At 42.4% G+C, this 19,580-nt stretch overlaps 1 protein-coding gene across 1 annotated transcript in view; it reads left to right on the forward strand.

The window, feature by feature from the left end:
- LOC309533179 (cytochrome P450 2J2-like) overlaps positions 1-17,397 on the forward strand; it is a 31,769-nt gene extending 14,372 nt beyond the window's left edge. Inside the window, exons 3-9 of the mRNA XM_082224392.1 lie at positions 2,866-3,015; positions 3,220-3,380; positions 11,454-11,630; positions 13,053-13,194; positions 14,857-15,044; positions 15,337-15,478; positions 16,646-17,397. Of these exons, the coding sequence (XP_082080518.1) occupies positions 2,866-3,015; positions 3,220-3,380; positions 11,454-11,630; positions 13,053-13,194; positions 14,857-15,044; positions 15,337-15,478; positions 16,646-16,833 (1,148 nt within the window). The 3' untranslated portion in view covers positions 16,834-17,397. The remainder of the gene's footprint in view (positions 1-2,865; positions 3,016-3,219; positions 3,381-11,453; positions 11,631-13,052; positions 13,195-14,856; positions 15,045-15,336; positions 15,479-16,645) is intronic.
- Positions 17,398-19,580: the final 2,183 nt, after the last annotated feature.

The raw sequence follows: 19,580 nt of genomic DNA on the forward strand, positions 1-19,580 counted from the left end.
TTTTTACCTTATCGCAAGTCCACCACATATGGAAATAATCCCCATCTGCCTTTTTACATTTCCAACACTTTCTTTCTTTTTTCCTATACATTTTAGCTAATTTTACTGGCGTCAAATGCCATCTATACATCATTTTTAACAAGTTTTCCTTCAACGCCATGCATCCTGTGAATCTCGAACCCTCCTTCCATAATCTTTTCCACGCATCCAATTCAATGTTATGCCCAATATCGATTGCCCATTTTATCATTGATTCCTTTACTTCTTCATCTTTTGTATACCATTCTAGCAATAAGCTATACATTCTTGATAAAGTTTTATCTTTACAGTCTATTAACTCGATTTGGAATTTCGATTTTTTATCTTCGAACCCATTTCTTTTTTTGTCTTCCTTTAATAGATCACTAATCTGATGGTATTGCAGCCACCCTGTTAACCTCTTTTCAATTTGGTCGTATGGTTTGAGCTTTATCCCTTGGGCTGTTTTCCTAGTAATATCCTCATATGTTATTCTTTCCCCTTCCATGTTTGCTTTTTTTGTTGTCAACACCTCAATTGGTGATATCCACCACGGTGTCTTTTTATCGTCTGTCTCTTCTCCTTCCCTCTCTTCTCCTGAATTTGTCTCCCTCTCTCCTTCTCCACTCTCTCCGCCTCCGTCCCCACTCCCCGATCGTTCACCCTCCTCCTCCCCCCCCACCATCTTTCTGAGTTTTTTCTCATATCTTCTTGCAAATTTTTCTAATTCTGAAGGGTTGGACAGTTTGAATCTTTTTTCCTTAAAATAGAATGAAATTCCTTCCGGAAATTCCCATCTATATAGGATCCCATTTTTCCTCAGTTGGTTAGTTAATTTTTTGTAGGCATCCCTCCTTCGAAGAAATCTCGAAGGAATCTCTTTGTATATGATAATTGAATTTCCTCCAATATATAACCTTTTGTTATAATTCTGTTTCAGTATTTCCAAATTACCTCATGTGGGTCGGAGAGATGTTATTGTCAGCCATCTTCCGATGCGCCCCCTAGTGGCCCCCCTAACTTGCGGGAGTTTCTGAAGAAGAACTTGGAACGTGAGTTTATTAGGCTGTCATGAGCACCTGGTGGGTCACCAGTGTTCTTTGTGAACAAGAAAGACACCCCAGAAAGACGTCTCATGGTGGACTACAGAAAAACCAACAGCCTCATGATTCCTAGTCAATACCCCTTGCCACATATTGGTGACCTGCTGGAGAGGTTACAGTCGGTGAAATTTTTTACCAAGCTGGACCTGAGGGGGGCATACAATTTGATACATGTGAGACAAGGGGACAAGTGGAAAATGGCTCGGAATACCAGATTTGGAAGCTTTGAGTACTTAGTTATGCCTTTGGGGCTACAATCGGGCACAGCCACATTCCAGGTGTTCATCAATCATGTATTGGCAGATTTATTGGACAATACAGTTTTGTGTTACCTAGATGACGTGCTGATCTACTCTGAGAACCCAGAAGAGCACGTGCGACACATGACGGAGGTGCTGCATAGACTAAGGACACACCACCTCTATGCGAAATTGGAAAAGTGCCAGTTTCATGTCAAGGGGGTGGAATTTGGGGTTATCACGTCTCTCCTGAAGGGGTGTACATGGACCTAGCCAAGGTGCAGGCAGTGTTAGATTGACAGAAGCCAAAGACTAAGAAAGACGCACAGAGATTCTTAAGCTTTGCTAATTATTACCACAAGTTCGTGCCCAATTATTCTTGGCTCATGGCTTTCCTTACAGACTGCTTGAGGAGCAAGAAGCCATAGTTCTGGACAGAGGAGGCACAAGATGTGTTTGAGAAGCTCAAGATGCATTTGAGAAGAAGCGGAGGAGTACCTGCACCACACAGATCCACATCGGCCAATGGTGGTGGAGACGAGCGCGTCAGAAAATGCCATAGGAGCTGTGTTGCTACAAGAAGACTGTGACAGAGATATGAGGCTGTGTGCCTTCCACTCCCAAAAGTTGAACGCTTCAGAATGGAATTACGCCATTTAGGAGAGAGAATTGCTCGCCATAAAAGAAGCGCTGGGGGTGTGGAGACATTCCCTCAAAGGAGCACAACACCAAGTGGAGGTACACGGACCACAAGAACTTAGAACACTGGTTAATGGTGAGGCATCTGAATCAGAGGCAAATTAGATTGGCACAGTTTTTTTGCTCTTTTCGACTTCCGAATCTGATACATGCCGAAGCACCAGAACCAGAGGGCGGATGTCCTGTCCCGGAAGCTGGAGTATCTGGAGGGGGAGTCAGACACTGGGCTGAGACATATTCTGAAACCAGAACAGTTACAGCTGGTGGTAGCACCCATAGTTGAAACCACAGACTTCAAGATACAGATGGAAGTGGATCGAATAGTACTCTTCCAATCCTGTATGATGACCTTATCTCCCCCCCCCCCAAAAAATTCCAACCATTCTTCCATGTTTAAAAACAATAAATCCATCATTTTTATTTTAAAAGGAAACTCTCCTCTGTAGTCTTTTATGTTAAAATAATCCATAGTTATTTATTTGTGTATTCATTATTTTACACCCAGTTGTATATCTTGCGATGGCATTTCCTGTAGGGAAATTTAGCAAGAGAAAAAGAAAAGTACTTCCATTTCTACCACTTCCATTCTTTCCCCAATAGCATTACCAGAAGCTTGATAGATTTCCCCTGTAAATTCCCTCCAATTTGTACCCAGAATCCTTTCTGCATCATCTTGTAATTCTTTGCTTTAGAGAGACTAAGTAGCTCTTACATGCAAGGATATGAACTTCAGTAAACATTGTTCTGAGATGGCAACTTTTTACATTGATTTCTGCAAGTAATAATTTCTCATTGATTTTCCATAGGTATTGCATTTTCAAATGGTCACACCTGGAGGCAACAGAGACAGTTTGGTGTAGTTACTATGCGGAAGTTGGGGTTGGGGAAGAAAGGCATGGAGCACCAAGTAGCAGAGGAGGCCCATCAGCTCGTGGAGGTTTTTGCACGTTCAAAGGGTATGTGATGAGGGGTGATGGTGCTGAGCTGGCGTATGAAGATTTATTTGTGTACTACTTCTGTCCATTTTAGAAAGGAATGTGATATGTTTTTCTTGGTTCCTAAAGGAGATCCTAGCAGTTTCTCTTGGCCACCATAAAATTCCACAGTTCCTGTATGAACAGGAGCAGCTGAACTAACATTATTTTAATTTTATTTTGCAGGACAGCCACTTGATCCCTCCATGCCCATCTCTAATTCTGTCTCCAACGTGATATGTGCTGTGGTTTTTGGGCACCGGTTTGCTCTTGAAGATGAACAGTTCCAGAAGCTGATAGAAGCCATTGATTTTGTCCTAAATTTTGCATTTAGCTTATTTCATAGTGTGAGTAGTCATTTTCATTTCTACTATGCCAAAGAGGTCTCCCTAAATACCACAATTCAGTATTTTCAGTAGTAATGGGGGACTTCAATTACCCGGATATTTGTTGGATGTCAAACTCAGCCAAGAGCTTAAGGTCAAACAGATTCCTCACTGGCCTTGCAGACAACTTCATTGTCCAGAAAGTGGGAGAAGCAACAAGAGGATCAGCCATTTTAGATCTGGTCCTAACCAATGTTGATGACCTGGTTAGTGGGGTAGAAATGGAAGGATCATGCTCTTCTGAAGTTTACTATACAGCGGAAAGGAGCAGCCAAGCATACTAGGTCTCAATTTCTTGACTTTAAGAAAGCCGACTTCATAAAACTTAGGGAAGTGCTGGGTGAAATCCCATGGACAGTAATACTAAAAGGAAAGGGAGTTCATGATGGCTGGGAGTTTGTTAAGAGGGAGATAGAAAGCACAATGTCAGGCAATACCAATGAGACGGAAACATGGAAGGTGCTTAAAGAAGCCAGGGTGGCTATCTAAAGAACTTTTAACTGAGTTAAGATTAAAAAAGGATGTGTACAAAAAATGGAAAAGGGGGGAACCACCAAAGAGGAATTCAAACAAATAGCCAGCACGTGTAGACACAAAGTCAGAAAAGCTAAAGCACAGAATGAACTCAAGCTTGCTAGAGAGGTTAAAAGCAACAAAAAAGGCTTTTATGGGTATGTTCGTAGCAAAAGGAAGAACAAAGAAACAGTGGGGTCACTCAGAGGAGAAGATGGTGAAATGCAAACAGGGGACACAGAAAGGGCTGAACTCCTCAATGCCTTCTTTGCCTCAGTCTTCTCCGATAAAGAAAACAATGCCCGACCTGAAGAATTTGGAGCAAATGATTCAGCAAAGGAAACACAGCCCAGAATAACTAAGGAGATAGTACAAGAATACTTGGCTAGTTTAGATGTATTCAAGTCTCCAGGGCCAGATGAACTGCATCCAAGAGTATTAAAAGAACTGGCAGATGTGATCTCAGAACCACTGGCAGTCATCTTTGAGAATTCCTGGAGAACAGGCGAAGTCCCGGCAGACTGGAGGAGGGCAAATGTTGTCCCTATTTTCAAAAAGGGGAAAAGAGAGGACCCAAATAATTACCGCCCAGTCAGTCTGACATCAATACCAGGAAAGATTCTGGAGCAGATCATTAAGCAAACAGTCTGTGAGCACCTAGAAAGGAATGCTGTGATTACCAATAGTCAGCATGGATTTCTGAAAAATAAGTCATGTCAGACTAACCTGATCTCGTTTTTTTGACAGAATTACAAGCCTGGTAGATGAAGGGAATGCAGTGGATGTAGCCTACCTTGATTTCAGCAAGGCATTTGACAAGGTGCCCCATGATATTCTTGTAAAGAAGCTGGTAAAATGCGGTCTTGACTATGCTACCACTCAGTGGATTTGTAACTGGCTGACTGACCAAACCCAAAGGGTGCTCATCAATGGTTCCTCTTCATCCTGGAGAAGAGTGACTAGTGGGGTGCCACAGAGTTCTGTCTTGGGCCCGGTCTTATTCAACATCTTTATCAACGACTTGGATGATGGACTCAAGGGCATCCTGCTCAAATTTGCAGATGACACCAAACTGGGAGGGGTGGCTAACACCCAGAGGACAGGATCACACTTCAAAACGACCTTGACAGATTAGAGAACTGGGCAAAAACAAACAAGATGAATTTTAACAGGGAGAAATGTAAAGTATTGCACTTGGGCAAAAAAAAAATGAGAGGCACAAATACAAGATGGGTGACACCTGGCTTGAGAGCAGTACATGTGAAAAGGATCTAGGAGTCTTGGTTGACCACAAACTTGACATGAGCCAACAGTGTGACGCGGCAGCTAAAAAAGCCAATGCAATTCTGGGATGCATCAATAGGAGTATAGCATCTAGATCAAGGGAAGTAATAGTGCCACTGTATTCTGCTCTGGTCAGACCTCACCTGGAGTACTGTGTCCAGTTCTGGGCACCACAGTTCAAGAAGGACACTGACAAACTGGAACGTGTCCAGAGGAGGGCAACCAAAATGGCCAAAGGCCTGGAAACGATGCCTTATGAGGAACGACTAAGGGAGCTGGGCATGTTTAGCCTGGAGAAGAGGAGGTTAAGGGATGATATGATAGCCATGTTCAAATATATAAAAGGATGTCACATAGAGGAGGGAGAAAGGTTGTTTTCTGCTGCTCCAGAGAAGCGGACACGGAGCAATGGATCCAAACTACAAGAAAGAAGATTCCACCTAAACATTAGGAAGAACTTCCTGACAGTAAGAGCTGTTCGACAGTGGAATTTGCTGCCAAGGAGTGTGGTGGAGTCTCCTACTTTGGAGGTCTTTAAGCAGAGGCTTGACAACCATATGTCAGGAGTGCTCTGATGGTGTTTCCTGCTTGGCAGGGGGTTGGACTCGATGGCCCTTGTGGTCTCTTCCAACTCTATGATTCTATGATTCTATGATTCTATAAGGGCCATTTACTGTCTCACAACCTGATCAATTTCTCATGTTTACCATTGAGATTTTTTTTTAAAAAAAAGGAGTAGGAAGAATTTGTCCACCACAGGAGACTCTTTGGAGGGAAGATGGGACAAAAATGGAACAATGAGCTTCAGAACAGGTCATCAAGAGCCCACCAAAGGGGACAGAGGCGAACAAAATAATCTTCTCAAGAAGAGAATTGCATAGTTTTGTGTGTTTTTTTAAATAGATATTTATTGAGAATTTTCCATTTTAGTACATTACAAACCAAAAACAAAAAACAAAAAAAACATATACAGTTTACAATCCTTATTTTTCTATGACATATTTCCCTGACTTCCCCACACCTCCCCTTCTTATATTCCAATTCGAATTGTTAATTCAGCAAGTTCTTATCCCCAATTTTTAACCTTTTTGTATTTAGTTGAATTAAAAAAAACCAATTTTACAACGTCTAAATTTATACATCAATGCCCATTCTTAAATCCTTTTTCTAAAGTCGACCCAAATTCCCTTCCACAAATTCCCCACTTTTCCTACTAATAACAAAACAGAATAAAGAGGAAAAAAAACAGATTATAATTATACACCCTTTGGATCCCCAAACCCCACCCCATCCCCTTTCCCGGTTTCAATCCCCAACAAATGTCCATCAGTCTTAATCTGCTATCAGCCTGGAGATCTCACGTCCGAGGCTCTTAATTCTCTCTCAATTCCTCTCTGCCGGTTTTTATGATAGTCCTTAGTATTAAACAGCAGATCTCGGAGACGCTCTGGCCCGATAGGGACAATGATTCTTCCAGCCAGACCTCCATACTTAAAAGTGGAGCCCAAATCTTGTTTCTTACTCCTTTCAAGTCCAAATGTCCCCAGAGCTCCAACTTTCACCTTAATCAAATTTGTAATCCTTAGGTCTTCAGATCTTGACATAAGAAGATCTCTCCATTCTTCAATCTCAAGTTCCGACCAGGTTTTCATCATCAAGTTCTTATTTTCCTTTATAGCCATCATGTCAGGCCTCTGGCTCTCCTTTGTCATCTGCATTACATCTCCTCCTTCCTTTTCCTCAAAAACAACATGTATCTCTTTCTCCGCACTGTCAAAGTTCTCAAATTTCTCCTCTTGTCCAGCTGCATGAACTTCCTGGATCAAGTCCTTATCAAATTCAATGAAATTGTTTACTGTTAAGTCCAGAGTTGCAACGTTGATAGCCAAAACATCAATTTGGCCTTGTAACTTTCCCAAGAGAAAAAAATCTCTGTCCAATTTAGCTTGAATTTTCCCTCCTTCAGCCATTCTTGTAATGTCCCAAAACCCCCTCTAGAGGGATTTTGGTTACTTAGTATTCCTTCCCGTTCAAATCCAAAAGTCAAGTTAGTTTGTATCAGTTTTTCCTTGTTTTCAACAAAATATAGCCAAATTGTAACGAATATCACCAGCAGAGACAATAGAAAACAAAGTTTTCTTTTCCCGTCTTGACAGCTAATTTGACAGCTGTCAAACTCTTCAAAATCTCGGACTTCCGGGTTGCTGCGACCAGCTAATGGCGGATTCCCTCCGAGCTCCGGAGGGAATCGGCTCGGCGGAGGAGGGGTCCTGCCGCGGCGACGACGCGGGGACCCTTAGAAACCACAGGCGCGGATGCCTGTGGACCTGGTGACTCGGCGGGCACCATCTGCGCCCCCCCGACCCACATAGAAGCCTTTTTAAAGGCTTTGGAGAGGGTACGGGGAGCGGCGTGGTGCTGTGAGTAGACCGCTTCTTCCGCGGAGTGAAGCCGCAAGCCATGGCTGGAGAGCGCTGACTTCTTTCATTGAATATTTGGACTTAAAACACAACAACCCGTGAGTAATACGGAATTTGGAATTTGGAACTAAAAATTTCTTTGAATTCGGTACGACCGGGGGAGGTGCCAAAAGGAAGTTCGCCTCCCCCCCCCTTGCAGGCAATCTAAAGCAAGAATTAAACAACTAAGATCGAGAGACTGTCTTTCTCTTTTCGAGATAAAATTCATAACTTTACGATTTGGACTTATAAGTTTATTGCTGGAGGATTTGCACTGGTCTTTAGAGTTGAAGTGCAACCCCCCCCTCCGGATCCGGGAGTGACCCACGAGGGAGCCTGTGATAGATATTTACAGAGTTTGACAGCTGTCAATTGAGCTGTCAAAGTCAAGAAATTCTGCTTTTTGTTATTTGTGTCGGTTATTCTTGTTACATTTGACTGTAAGCTTTTAAAATCAGAGTGGCAACAATAACAAAATATCTGGATTGTTGGAAAAAGAACACTTAGTAACCAAAATCCCTCTAGAGGGGATTTGGAACATTACAATGGCTGCAAATGGAAAACTACAAGCAGAGTTGAATAGGGTCTTTGAACTTCTGGGAAAGCTGCAAGAGCAGAGTTCTGTTATGGCTACGAATCTGACAAGCTTGAATTTTAAAATAAACAACTCTGCTGAAGTGGTGGACTTGACTCAAGAAGAATCTACAGCTGGGAAGCAAGATATATGTGCTGTTTTGGAGGAAAGTGAAGAAGGAGCAGAAATGATGCAAGGGAAAAAGGACAACCAGAGGCCTCCAAGGTCAGACATGGAAGATAAAGCTCGGATGTCAAAAATTCGGTTTGCAATTGAAACTGAGAATGAAGAGTGGGGATTTTTTCTCATGGGGAGTCCGAAAGACTTATGGATTACAAATTTAGTTAAGGTGAAAATTGGAACGTTTGAGGCATTTGGGACATTTGGACTTGGAAAGAACAAGAAGCAAGATTTGGACTCTTCTTTTGAACATGGAGGACTGGTTGGAAAAAATCTGGACCCTTTTGGGTCGAAGTTGCTCCGAGAGTGGATGTGCAACATAAAGGACTCTCAACAAAACCGGCTGAAAGGAACTGAAAGAGATTTAAAGGCCTCGCACGTGATAGATCCAGGCTGAGAACTGTCAGATAGAAAGACAATTTTGGGGGGATCAAAACCGGGGGGGGGAGGAGCTTTAGAATCCAAAGGGTTACAAGTATATGCTCTTATTTGTTAAGATTTTTTGCAAATATATATATAATTGGGAATTTCGTGAAAGTGAATATAGATCGATCTTAGAAAAGAGGTTGATCTGGGTATTAAAATAAGGTATAGAAGTTTGAAAATGGTTAATTAAGATGATTTAAATAAAATATTAATAAGGGATTAAGTTGGGTATAAAGAACTTGCTCGGCCAAATTTTGAATGGGGATGCAAGAAGGGGAGGTGGGGGAAGTCTGGGAAAGTGGTTAGGAAAATAAGATTTTGAAATTATATGTGGGTTTTTTTTTGTGTGTGTAATGTTGATGTTTATGTTTTTGTGTGTTTGTTTTAAAAAATGAGAAAACCTTAATAAAAATTTTATAAAAAAACAACAAAAAACAAACTCTTCAAAATCTCTTCAACAGGCTCTCTCGCGGATCACTCCCAGGTCCGGGGGGGGGGGGGTGGCACTTCAGCTCCCAAAATTAGCTCTTATCCTCCAGTAAAATTACTTAAACTGCCAAATCGTGAAATTAATGTCTTTACCCAATAGAAAAGAAAAAATCCTCTCGACCATAGATAGCTGGTCCTTGCTTTAAATTATCTACAAGACGGGGAGACGGACTTCCTGTTTGCACCTTTCCCGATCGTGCCTAATTAAAAAAAAGTTTTTTTTTCTTAAGTCCAATTTCTGTACTACTCACGGGTTGCTGCTTTAAAATCCAATTGTTCACAAGAAGAAGTCAGCGCTCTCCGACCATGGCATGTGGCTTCACTCTGCAGAAGAAGCAGTCAACTCTCAGCACCACACCACTCACCCTGTCCCCATTCCGAAGCCTTTAAAAAGGCTCCTTCGCGGGTCGGGGGGGGCGCAAATGGTGCCCGCCGAGTCACCAGGTTCACAGGCTTCACCGCCTGTGATTTTTAAGGGTCCCCGCATGGGAATTGCATAGTTTTGTTGCCATCATGGAAAACTAAATGTATCTGCTCTCTAGCCACTTAGCAGTGACAATGATGATGGTGTCCATGGTGAGGCCCCTGCAGCCAGCCTTGGCTGGAATTTTTTAAACATAAGAGAGACCTGCAACTCAAGCACTGTCCCTACTGCTAAGGAAAGCAGCTCCCTTCTGTATGACTCAACTAAACCCTTTTCCCAAACTTAAGTTGGGTTCTCCACATTTCTACATACATTCCTGATCTTTTAAAAAAAAAGGACTCATGAAACTTCATCAGCATTTTTCTGCTAATTTATCCTAATGCACACATTTGCTTGCAATTTTGCCCGATATACACATTTCTGCAAAGCAGTATATTGTAGGATGTGGGAGTCATATAGCCACGGTAAAGGCTTGTAATATTGCAGGGTGCCCCCTGACCTCGGCTGACCAGCACTCTGAGCTTTACAATGTATTGGAATGCATTGACCTTATAAGGAGTTATGTTCCCCCCTCTGGGCAGTGTAACCCTATATGGTTTGTGGGTGGGTTAAAGCCAGGACCGGGTGAGGTAACGTGAGACATTGGAATGCAGCCATGCGGCTGGGGAGAACAAGGGGTAATAAAAGGACTGGAGGGAGAGAAGAAGCATGAATGAGCTGCCCTCCGTCCATGGAAATATTGCTGGCTTCTGTGTCTTTATTTTATGCTAAAAAGCACCATTTGTAACGGCTGGCTCTGACAGTAGGATTGTATGTTATTTTCACTATTATATGCATTTTAAGGCACACAAAACCATATCATTGCATTTCCATTTTTGTAAGCATCACTTGACTGGGAAACTACAGGCAAATTTATATCAGCATTCAAGGCGCATTTTGCAAAAAGGAATTTTATTACTGTGAGCAGTTTCTGAGCTCTGGGCACAGTACTAAGCCTAAATGTTCAGATTAAAACTGCAGAATGGAAGGAAAGGAGGACCTTTTTCTGCCTCCTCACTTCCACCTTTCATATCTCAGTTTTCAACATTGCTTTATATTAGTCCAATTTTTATTTTCTAGCTCCTTATGTATTCAGAAAATGTAAGTAATTGATCTTTAATGAGAAAACAAGGAATGAGAAAAAACATCCTTCTTCAAGGTTTAGTTTTTGTAATGGAAGATCAGAATTACTTGACTGGCAAACTGGAATATTTAATAAATACAACTAAAAATAAAAAATGGACATTTTGAACAATGGCTGTCTTTCCATTTGTGTATTAGGCAAATTTGCTTTTAAATGTGAACTTACTTGAATTCCCCCCCACACCCACCTACCATAAAAGCCACTAACTTGTTCCAGGAGGGGTCCTCTGATTGTGCCCAGTTTTGGAATGATGCCTGGGAGCTGGGAAAATATTGTGAGCCATAGTTTTCTTTCACATTTTCAGCTAGGGATAATTCACAGAATCCAATCATTGGGGGATTCCAGAAAAGTGATAGAACCTTACTTCTTCTTAGTGAGAAACTAATATGCTAGCCCTGGAGAATAATGCAGATCATGTTTTTTAAAGTGCTAATCCAAAGCACAAACAGTGTGACCAAGCTTCCTCATGGTAATGGCAGCATTTCTGCTATCTTTCCTTTAGCTTTATGAAATTCTCCCATGGCTCATGAAACATCTCCCAGGGCCCCACAAGAAGGCCTTGTCCTGCTCAGAGATGATGATTTCATATGCAAAGGAGGAGATAGAGAAGCATAAGGAGAATCAGTCTCTGCATGATCCACAGGATCTCATTGATTTCTATCTGCTTCAGATGGAGAAAGTAAGTATCTGCTTTGAAGCTAAATACTGCTCATCCAATGAATCATTACATTCCATGTTATGAGTGAATACTAATCTCTTGCCTGGAAACCAGCATCTTTTCCCCTGAATCTCAATTGAAAATGGCATTGAGTTCCCCCCAAATATTTCTCAAAGTCAATTTAGTTGCTAAAGTGGGTTGACATCCATCCCTAAGAATCTATAGAAATGGCTAGGAAATGTGAGCTTAAAGGACTGGAAACTGAAGTGTGTTAAGGGGTCTTGCTTTGGAGCATTCCTTCTGTACATAAATTATTTTGGATTGATGTTCATCTGACATTCAAATGTGGAAATCCTAAACCAAATGCTCATAAACTAGAGTATGACTTCAAATTCCTGTCTCATCCATCTTCACATACTAGAAAGGCCAAAATATATTTTCATCCTTCCCTCTTTGAACAATGCTTATCATGATGACAAACAAATGGTTAAATATGTTTAGTGTTAAGCACCATATTTCACCATAATTTTTATGCCAATTATTCTTTTCAAAAAATGGGGGTGCGACAATTATTGGTGAAAAACCAAAGCATGACCCTTAATCGAGGAAACAGTGTTTATGTAGAAACATAATTATGTTTATATTGCTTATTACTTGTTAGTAACTGTTTTTGGTGTGATTAGGATGCACAGAATATGTGTGAACAGGTACAGGAAGGATAATAGGTAGTCCAAACTGGGGCAAGGCATTCTCATGCACACTTACAATGCCCTGTGACCATTATGTGGTGAATGCTTTGGGAATGATTTGAAAAAAGGAGCTCGACTATTATATGGTGGTGACCATTAGGCAGTGAAATATGTAGCACACATTTTGAATATCTGCTGCCAGAGTTTCCGTTGGATCCCTCTCTTCATGCCAGTATTGGGTTATTATGCCAACCCACAGATCCTGAAATCTAGCACCAGCAGCTACCGCTATAAATACAGGAAAATGTCTGTGGGTTTCTCATCATAACCAGCTATGAAGCAGAGGGCCGGTGCACCCACGAGGCAGGCTGTGACACCTGCCTTGGGCAGTGGAATGCCAACAGGAGGCATCTCTGGGGGTGTGCTGCCTAGCCAGCTGCTAGTGGAGAAGCAAAGGGGGCAGCTTCTGGCAAGATTTCACCAAAATCTTTCAAGATCTCACCCAGCCCCAAGTTGCTGTTGCCACATTGTGGGCACTGCTGTGCAACCTAGGTAAGGCAGGTGGCAGCAACAGTACGGCGATGGTGGCAACATCTTTTCATTTCACCTCAGGCAGTGTAAGAGGACATCCCACCACTCATGAAGCATGTGTGGGTGGTATGGTAATAAGTGTGTGGGGGAAATAAAGTAAGTGCTGAAGGACAAGCTGTAATGTGTGTAAATGACTTGTCACTTCCCCCATTTTCAACACCAGAGCAAGAATGACCCAGAGTCCACCTATAATGAAGAAAACTTGGCCCAGTGCATTTTTGACCTCTTTGTAGCAGGGACAGAGACAACCACCGGTTCTCTGAAATGGGCACTTCTCCTCCTGGCAAGTCATCCAGATGTCCAAGGTGAGAGAGGAGAGCCAGGGCTTCTCTTGATCACTAGGGTGGAGCATAATTCTTTAAAGCTTTCATATTGGAAAGAGTTAAAAGTGAGTTTATGATGTAAGTTTTGGAAGCCAAATATTATTGAAATAAGCTAAAAGTTTTTTGACTTACATGTCTGGAAAGATCATTCTCCCCCACCACTTTTATGGAACCTATAATTGTAGGGTTGGAAAGGACCCCAAGGGTCTCCTGCCTCTCCGTGCTCCATTACATGAGGGACACGGGTGCCACTGTGGTCTAAAGCAGTGAGCCCCTTGTGCTTGCTGATTACAAGGTTGGCAGTTCAAATCCGTGTGACAGGATGAGCTCCCGTTGCTCTGTCCCAGCTTCTGCCAACCTAGCAGTTTGAAGGCATGCCAGTGCAAGTAGATAAATAGGTATTGCTGCAGTGGGAAGGTAAACACCGTTCCATGCACTCTGGCACTCATCATGGTGTCCAGTTGCACCAGAGGTTTACACACACACACACACACACACACACACATATATATATATAAATTTTTATTTATTTATACCCCACCCTCCCCAGCCAAGACCGGGCTCAGGGCGGCTAACAACCAATAATAAAAACAAGTTGATTAAAATACAATTTAAAAGATTAAGATACAACATTAAAACAATTAGGGAGCAATCTCTTCATAGGAGGAGAAAGGAAAAAGAAAGAGGGGGAAGGAATCAACGTGATTCTGAGCTAAAGGCCACGTGGAACAACTCTGTCTTAAAGGCCCTGCGGAAAGAGATCAGATCCCGCAGGGCCCTGGTCTCGAGAAACAGAGCATTCCACCAGGCCAGAGCCAGTGTTGTGAAGGCCCTGGCTCTGGTTGAGGCTAATCTAACTTCCTTAGGGCCTGGGACCTCCAGGGTGTTGCTATATATGGACCTTAAGGTCCTCCGTGGGGCATACCAGGAGAGGCGGTCCTGTAGGTACAAGGGTTCTAGGCGGTGAAGGGCTTTAAAAGTCAAAACCAGCACCTTAAATCTTATATTATCCAGTAGCACCTTATTGGCCAACTACGTTTGTTCTTGGTATGAGCTTTTGTGTGCATGCACACTTCTTCAGATACACACAAAAGCTCATACCAAGAACAAACTTAGTTGGTCTCTAAGGTGCTACTGGACACATGACCCAGAAAACCATCTGTGGACAAACACTGGCTCCTTCATCTCCTTCCTTTGGCTGGACTTAACCATCCAGAGGTCTTTTACTTTTACGTTTACATGCATAACATTAGCCAAAGATCAGGTGAGGAAATGAGGATTAATGAAACTAAGTAGGAAATATTGAGAGCCAGGGATGGAGAATACACACACACACAGGCACATGCGTGCACGCACACAAACTTACACATTACAGACAGCCTTTGATCCCAGCCCTTCAGCAAATCCAGCCACCACAAACATCTGAGATAAGCTTCACTTTCAAAGAAATCACACCTGGGATCTAGAGTGGGGAAGAACCACGTACACAGACTTGAGCTCTTTGGAGGACCAGGCGAGCCGAAAATGCAAGACACTGGGACTCATTCACATAGAATTATGGAATATGTTCAAGGGAATTAAATGTCCATCTGAAATAAAATGCAGTATTCAAAATAAACCTTCTGTTTCCATCATTTTCCTCAGATAAAATGCACAAGGAAATAGAAGATGTCATAAGTTCTGCTCACTCAATCTGCTATCAAGATAAGAAGAAACTGCCCTACACCAATGCTGTGATTCATGAAATGCAGCGCTTTAAATATGTCCTTTTTTTTGGGTTACCTAGGCAATGTACAAAGGATTTGAAGCTGCGTGGTTTTCTCATTCCCAAGGTATAACAGTGTGATACAGCTGCACTCCTGTAGCCCAAGAGCAAAGAGCAGCAGAAGGTTGCATATTGAGAGATGCTGCTAGGCATACAGGAACATCCTGTCTAGTCAAAAATCTGAAGGGCAAGAGCAGGAGCTCCATCTGCAGACATGTTTCACCATTGGCAAGTGCCATTCCATCGGGCATTTGAGGCAGGGGAGGAGATATATCACACATGCCTCTGCAATGATTAGTCTTGGAATAGTGTGGGACAATCCAGAAATGCATTCCAAGTCACTTGTTTCTTATTTGCAGGGGACTATTATTGTTCCTGATCTACGCTCTGTTCTTCTTGATCCAACACGATGGGAGACACCTGCAGAGTTCAACCCAAATCATTTTTTGGACAAGGATGGACAATATGTGGCTCGAGAAGAATATCTCCCATTTGGTGCAGGTAAACGCAGAAGACAAAGCTATGTTGTGATCTGTCAATGTGCTTACTGGTCTGCTTCCAGGAAATGACATCAGCAGCAGCACAGGAGGGAGTGGGCCGGAGCAGTAGCAGCGTCTTTCTGGCTGGAGGGGCAGCGCTGGTCAGCAGAATGGGGCAGGGAAGTGGCAAGTTAAGGGCATCTCTGGGCTGGTGGCTTGGGATCCACACATGCACATACACTTATGTGGCCTCCGTCTGCACCTCCCTATATTTGCCACCCCTGCCCTGTCCCTGAGAGAGGCAGCACTGCCAGCACCAGGATACTGCTGTTCCCCGTCTCACATCACACTGCAAGCCATCCAACTTCTTTTCAGGCAGCAAGGCTAAGGCTATCTTTTCATGGGGTACTATTTAGCCTGGTTTGAAAGCACACTCAGAACTGATGAAACCATGCCACTTCCTTACTTCTCCTACTCTGAAATCAAAAGAATATTATTCCTGCAGAAATTCAGCAGACATCATCACTGCTAACTTACAAATTCTCCAAAGGTCAGATTCACGTGCTTTTCCATACAGCATTCAGAAATCTAGTTCCTACCAATGTGAGGTAAGTCTGACAGGAAAATTACTCTATGCTCTTAACCTCTTTCTGCATTGCTGATTTGGACAGTTGACAAAAGTTTTCCTTTCATTTCTTCAAGTCAAGTTTTATTTAAAGTTTTATATATAAGACACAATAAACATCATGCCAATCTAAAAAGGAAAATAGAAAAAAGAGGAAAGGAAGAAAAGAAAGAAAAGAAAGAAAAGAAGAAAAGCAAATTACCTCTATCAAAATTAAATATTCACCCTTATTCTACACACAGAAAAGTGAGCTCTCCCAGCTTCCACTTGGGACCTAGACCCTCTTTCCCCAGTTTCTAGCCCTTCATCTTCAATCCATCCCCTTCCTCAGTGTATCTTCCTTGATATGAGATAGGGAACTTCAAACAAAACATAAGTATAATAAGAAGAAAGAAAGGTTAGCACTGACCAGGCTGAGAAATTGACAGGAGCCTTGATGATTTTGCTATCCTATCTATGTCTAGTTTTCCAAAGTATTAAGGAGAATGTTTATAACTACAAAGCAATGAACATGGGAAAGTAAATTCTTGCTCACTTGTTGTCTTTCACTTTTCCCATCCTCAGGGTCTCGCATATGTTTGGGAATGCAGCTGGCAAAGATTGAAATATTCATCTTCCTGACCAGCCTGCTGAGGGCATTCAGCTTCCAGCTACCAGAAGGAGTGAAAGAGTTCAATCAAGAGGCTATAATAGGGACTACAGCACATCCCCAGCCTTATAAACTCTGTGCTGTTCCCCGTTGCAATACATAAGAAAATAGGAAAATATTAGGGGCTGCACCCCTGCTTCCTGCACTCGGTGACCCCTTGGCCACTCTTGACACATGAACCCCCTAGCATTTCCCCTTCCCTTCCCATCTCATCCCATGCAACTTCTGAGGTCTCTTTTCGCCTTTGCAGCTCCATTTCTGAAGCCACTTCTCTCTTATCTTCTGCAGCTCTGCTTTGCATCCGTTTTCCCCTTCACCCCATTTCCTCCTTTTCTTCAGGCCTTTGTTTTCATCTTCATCCCTCTCCCAATGCCTCCTTACTCCCTCCTTTTTGACAACTTCCTTTGCATCCCCATTCTTACTCTCACACCCTTTCCCCCTCCCCTCTACTTTCCTCAAATCTCCCTTACACACACATTCACACACCTCCTTCTCTCTCCTGCTTCTGTAGCCCCCTTTCAACCCACACTCCATGCTATGTTATTGTATCTTTAAGATGAGCAGACTACTAAGAGCAGGACTGTCAGTTTGTCCAGTTGAAGAAGGTCAGGTCCTTTGATGGATACTGTACATGTATGCTTGTTAATAAAATATCTCTTCTAAATCAGTACATTGAACCCAGAACGTCATGTTGAGGACAAGACATGGTATCAGGAGTGAAATAGGTTGTGTGGAATATTTGAAGGCTTCACATCCTCTATCACAGCTAAGAAATGAAAGAGGGAGAAGCTTAAAATAGACGTTCCCCTGACTTTCACTATCCTTTTTTCTTTTTCTTTTTTTAAAAAAATTATGTGGTTTTACCAATATAAAATTATAGTAATACCGCAACACACATCCACAATTAAGATTCCTCCAAATCTCTGGACTTTCCACCTTCCCCTCCATGGGTTCTGTTATTAAACCTTTTCTACTGCATCTTTATCTGTAAGCCATGTTTTTTATAACTCCATTGTCTCCATAGTTCTCGTTACTACATTACAAGTGTTATTGCAATCCTGCTAATGTTTTCGACTGCTTACAGTAGTCTCCAAGATTAATTATACATTCTTCCAATTCCTTATTGAAGTTTTGATCTTCTTGGTTGCCGAGCTTTGCAGTCAATTTTCCCATTTCGCCATAGTTCAACAGTTTAATTTGCCATTCTTCTCTATTAGGAACTTTATCTTCTTTCCAACTCTGGGCTAACAGCATTTGTGCAGCTGTTGTTGCATACATAAAAAAAAGTTTAAAATAACTTTTATTTAAAAAACCAGAGGCTTTTCTATAAAAATCCAGTGTAAAAACAGCTGCATGAGTTTTTTTGGAAGTGGCCAGCTTTTGGGGAGACCGTTCCAAGGGAGACTGTTACATTGTCAAACAGCTCTTGCTGTCAGAAAGTTTTTCTGTGTGTTCATTTTGGAATCTTCTTTCTTGTAACATGAAGCCACTGGTTTGAGTCCTACCCTGCAAAGCAGGGTTGGATCAATACACATCAAATAAGTGTTTCAGTTAAACGCGTTGTAAACTTCATACAGGGAAGTTCCATTGGCAAAGCAGCTGTGTGAGTTTTTTTGGAAGTAGCCAGCGTTTTGCCACACCATTAGCTTTCTCTCCATGAGAAGCATCAAAGATTTGGAGGGAGGGGAGGGAGGTTTCTGAGCCCAGAATTGTGTTTAGGAAAGCTCTCAAGATGCCCTAAGCAAGCAGTCAGAACCCCCCCTCCCCTGAAGACATTTGAACTGTACAGTGGTACCTCGGGAACTTAATTCACTCTGGAGGGCCACTCTTAACCTTAATTCATTCTGGAGGGCCACTCTTAACCTGAAACTGTTCTTAACCTGAAGAACAACTTTAGCTAATGGGGTCTCCTGCTGCCGCCGTGCTGCCAGAGCATGATTTCTGTTCTCATCCTGAAGCAAAGTTCTTAACCCGAGGTACTATTTCTGGGTTAGCGGAGTCTGTAACCTGAAGCGTCTGTAACCCAAGATACCACTGCATGTGCATACAGAAGGGGGAAGCCAGAGTTCTGGAGTACTGATCCAGAAACTGAATAGTTAGAGGAGGCCAACAACCTACCTCTTGAAAGACTGAATCCTGTGACTAAAGGATTAAAAAAAGCATCAGTTACTGCTCTCCTTGCAAAAAGCACCAAGACACTACTTAGTGTGCTTTGGCATGATGTTTTTCCACTTCCCTGTCTTCTGTTATAAGAACAAAACTGCTCCTTTTCTCTTATGGGGTACCTAAGAGCTTGTTAGTTTCTGTTTCTCACTGAGCAGCTGCTTAGAGTCACAGGACTCTGTTTACATTCCAGGGCTTCCAGACTGTTGGCAGTCTCATGGGAAAGGAGACAGGATGTGACATTAGTGGTTTCCTGTTTTCTTTGTTCCTTTGTTTGGTTGCTCTCTGCTTTCATAGAGAGAGGATGTGTTTTTTGTCTGCGTAGCTTAGAAATAAAACTCTTTGCAATGTAGCTATAAATCTCATCACTTCCGCATGCTGCTGGAAACGGAAACTCTGCTTAATGAATAGAATGTGCCTTGGAGCCTCATCAAAGGCTCAAGGTCGTTAATTATTCACCAGATGCGATTTCGAAGGCTCAGCCGGAAAATTGAGCTTTATCAGCTTGGCCGAGTGGAGATACCGACATTTTTGGTCCTGGGCCCAGAGGAATGGAATCCAGACAAACGGCAGAAGAACAGAATGCAGCTTATCTTCTCTGCATGTCAAGAAGATTGATGAGAGGTATGTGCTCGAGCCCCGGGAAGCCTCCAGTCCCTAATTAATGGCAATAAGCGGTGGACTTTG

Source organism: Podarcis vaucheri, assembly GCF_965113315.1.
Source record: "Podarcis vaucheri genome assembly, chromosome: 5".
Taxonomy (NCBI): Eukaryota; Metazoa; Chordata; class Lepidosauria; order Squamata; family Lacertidae; genus Podarcis; species Podarcis vaucheri.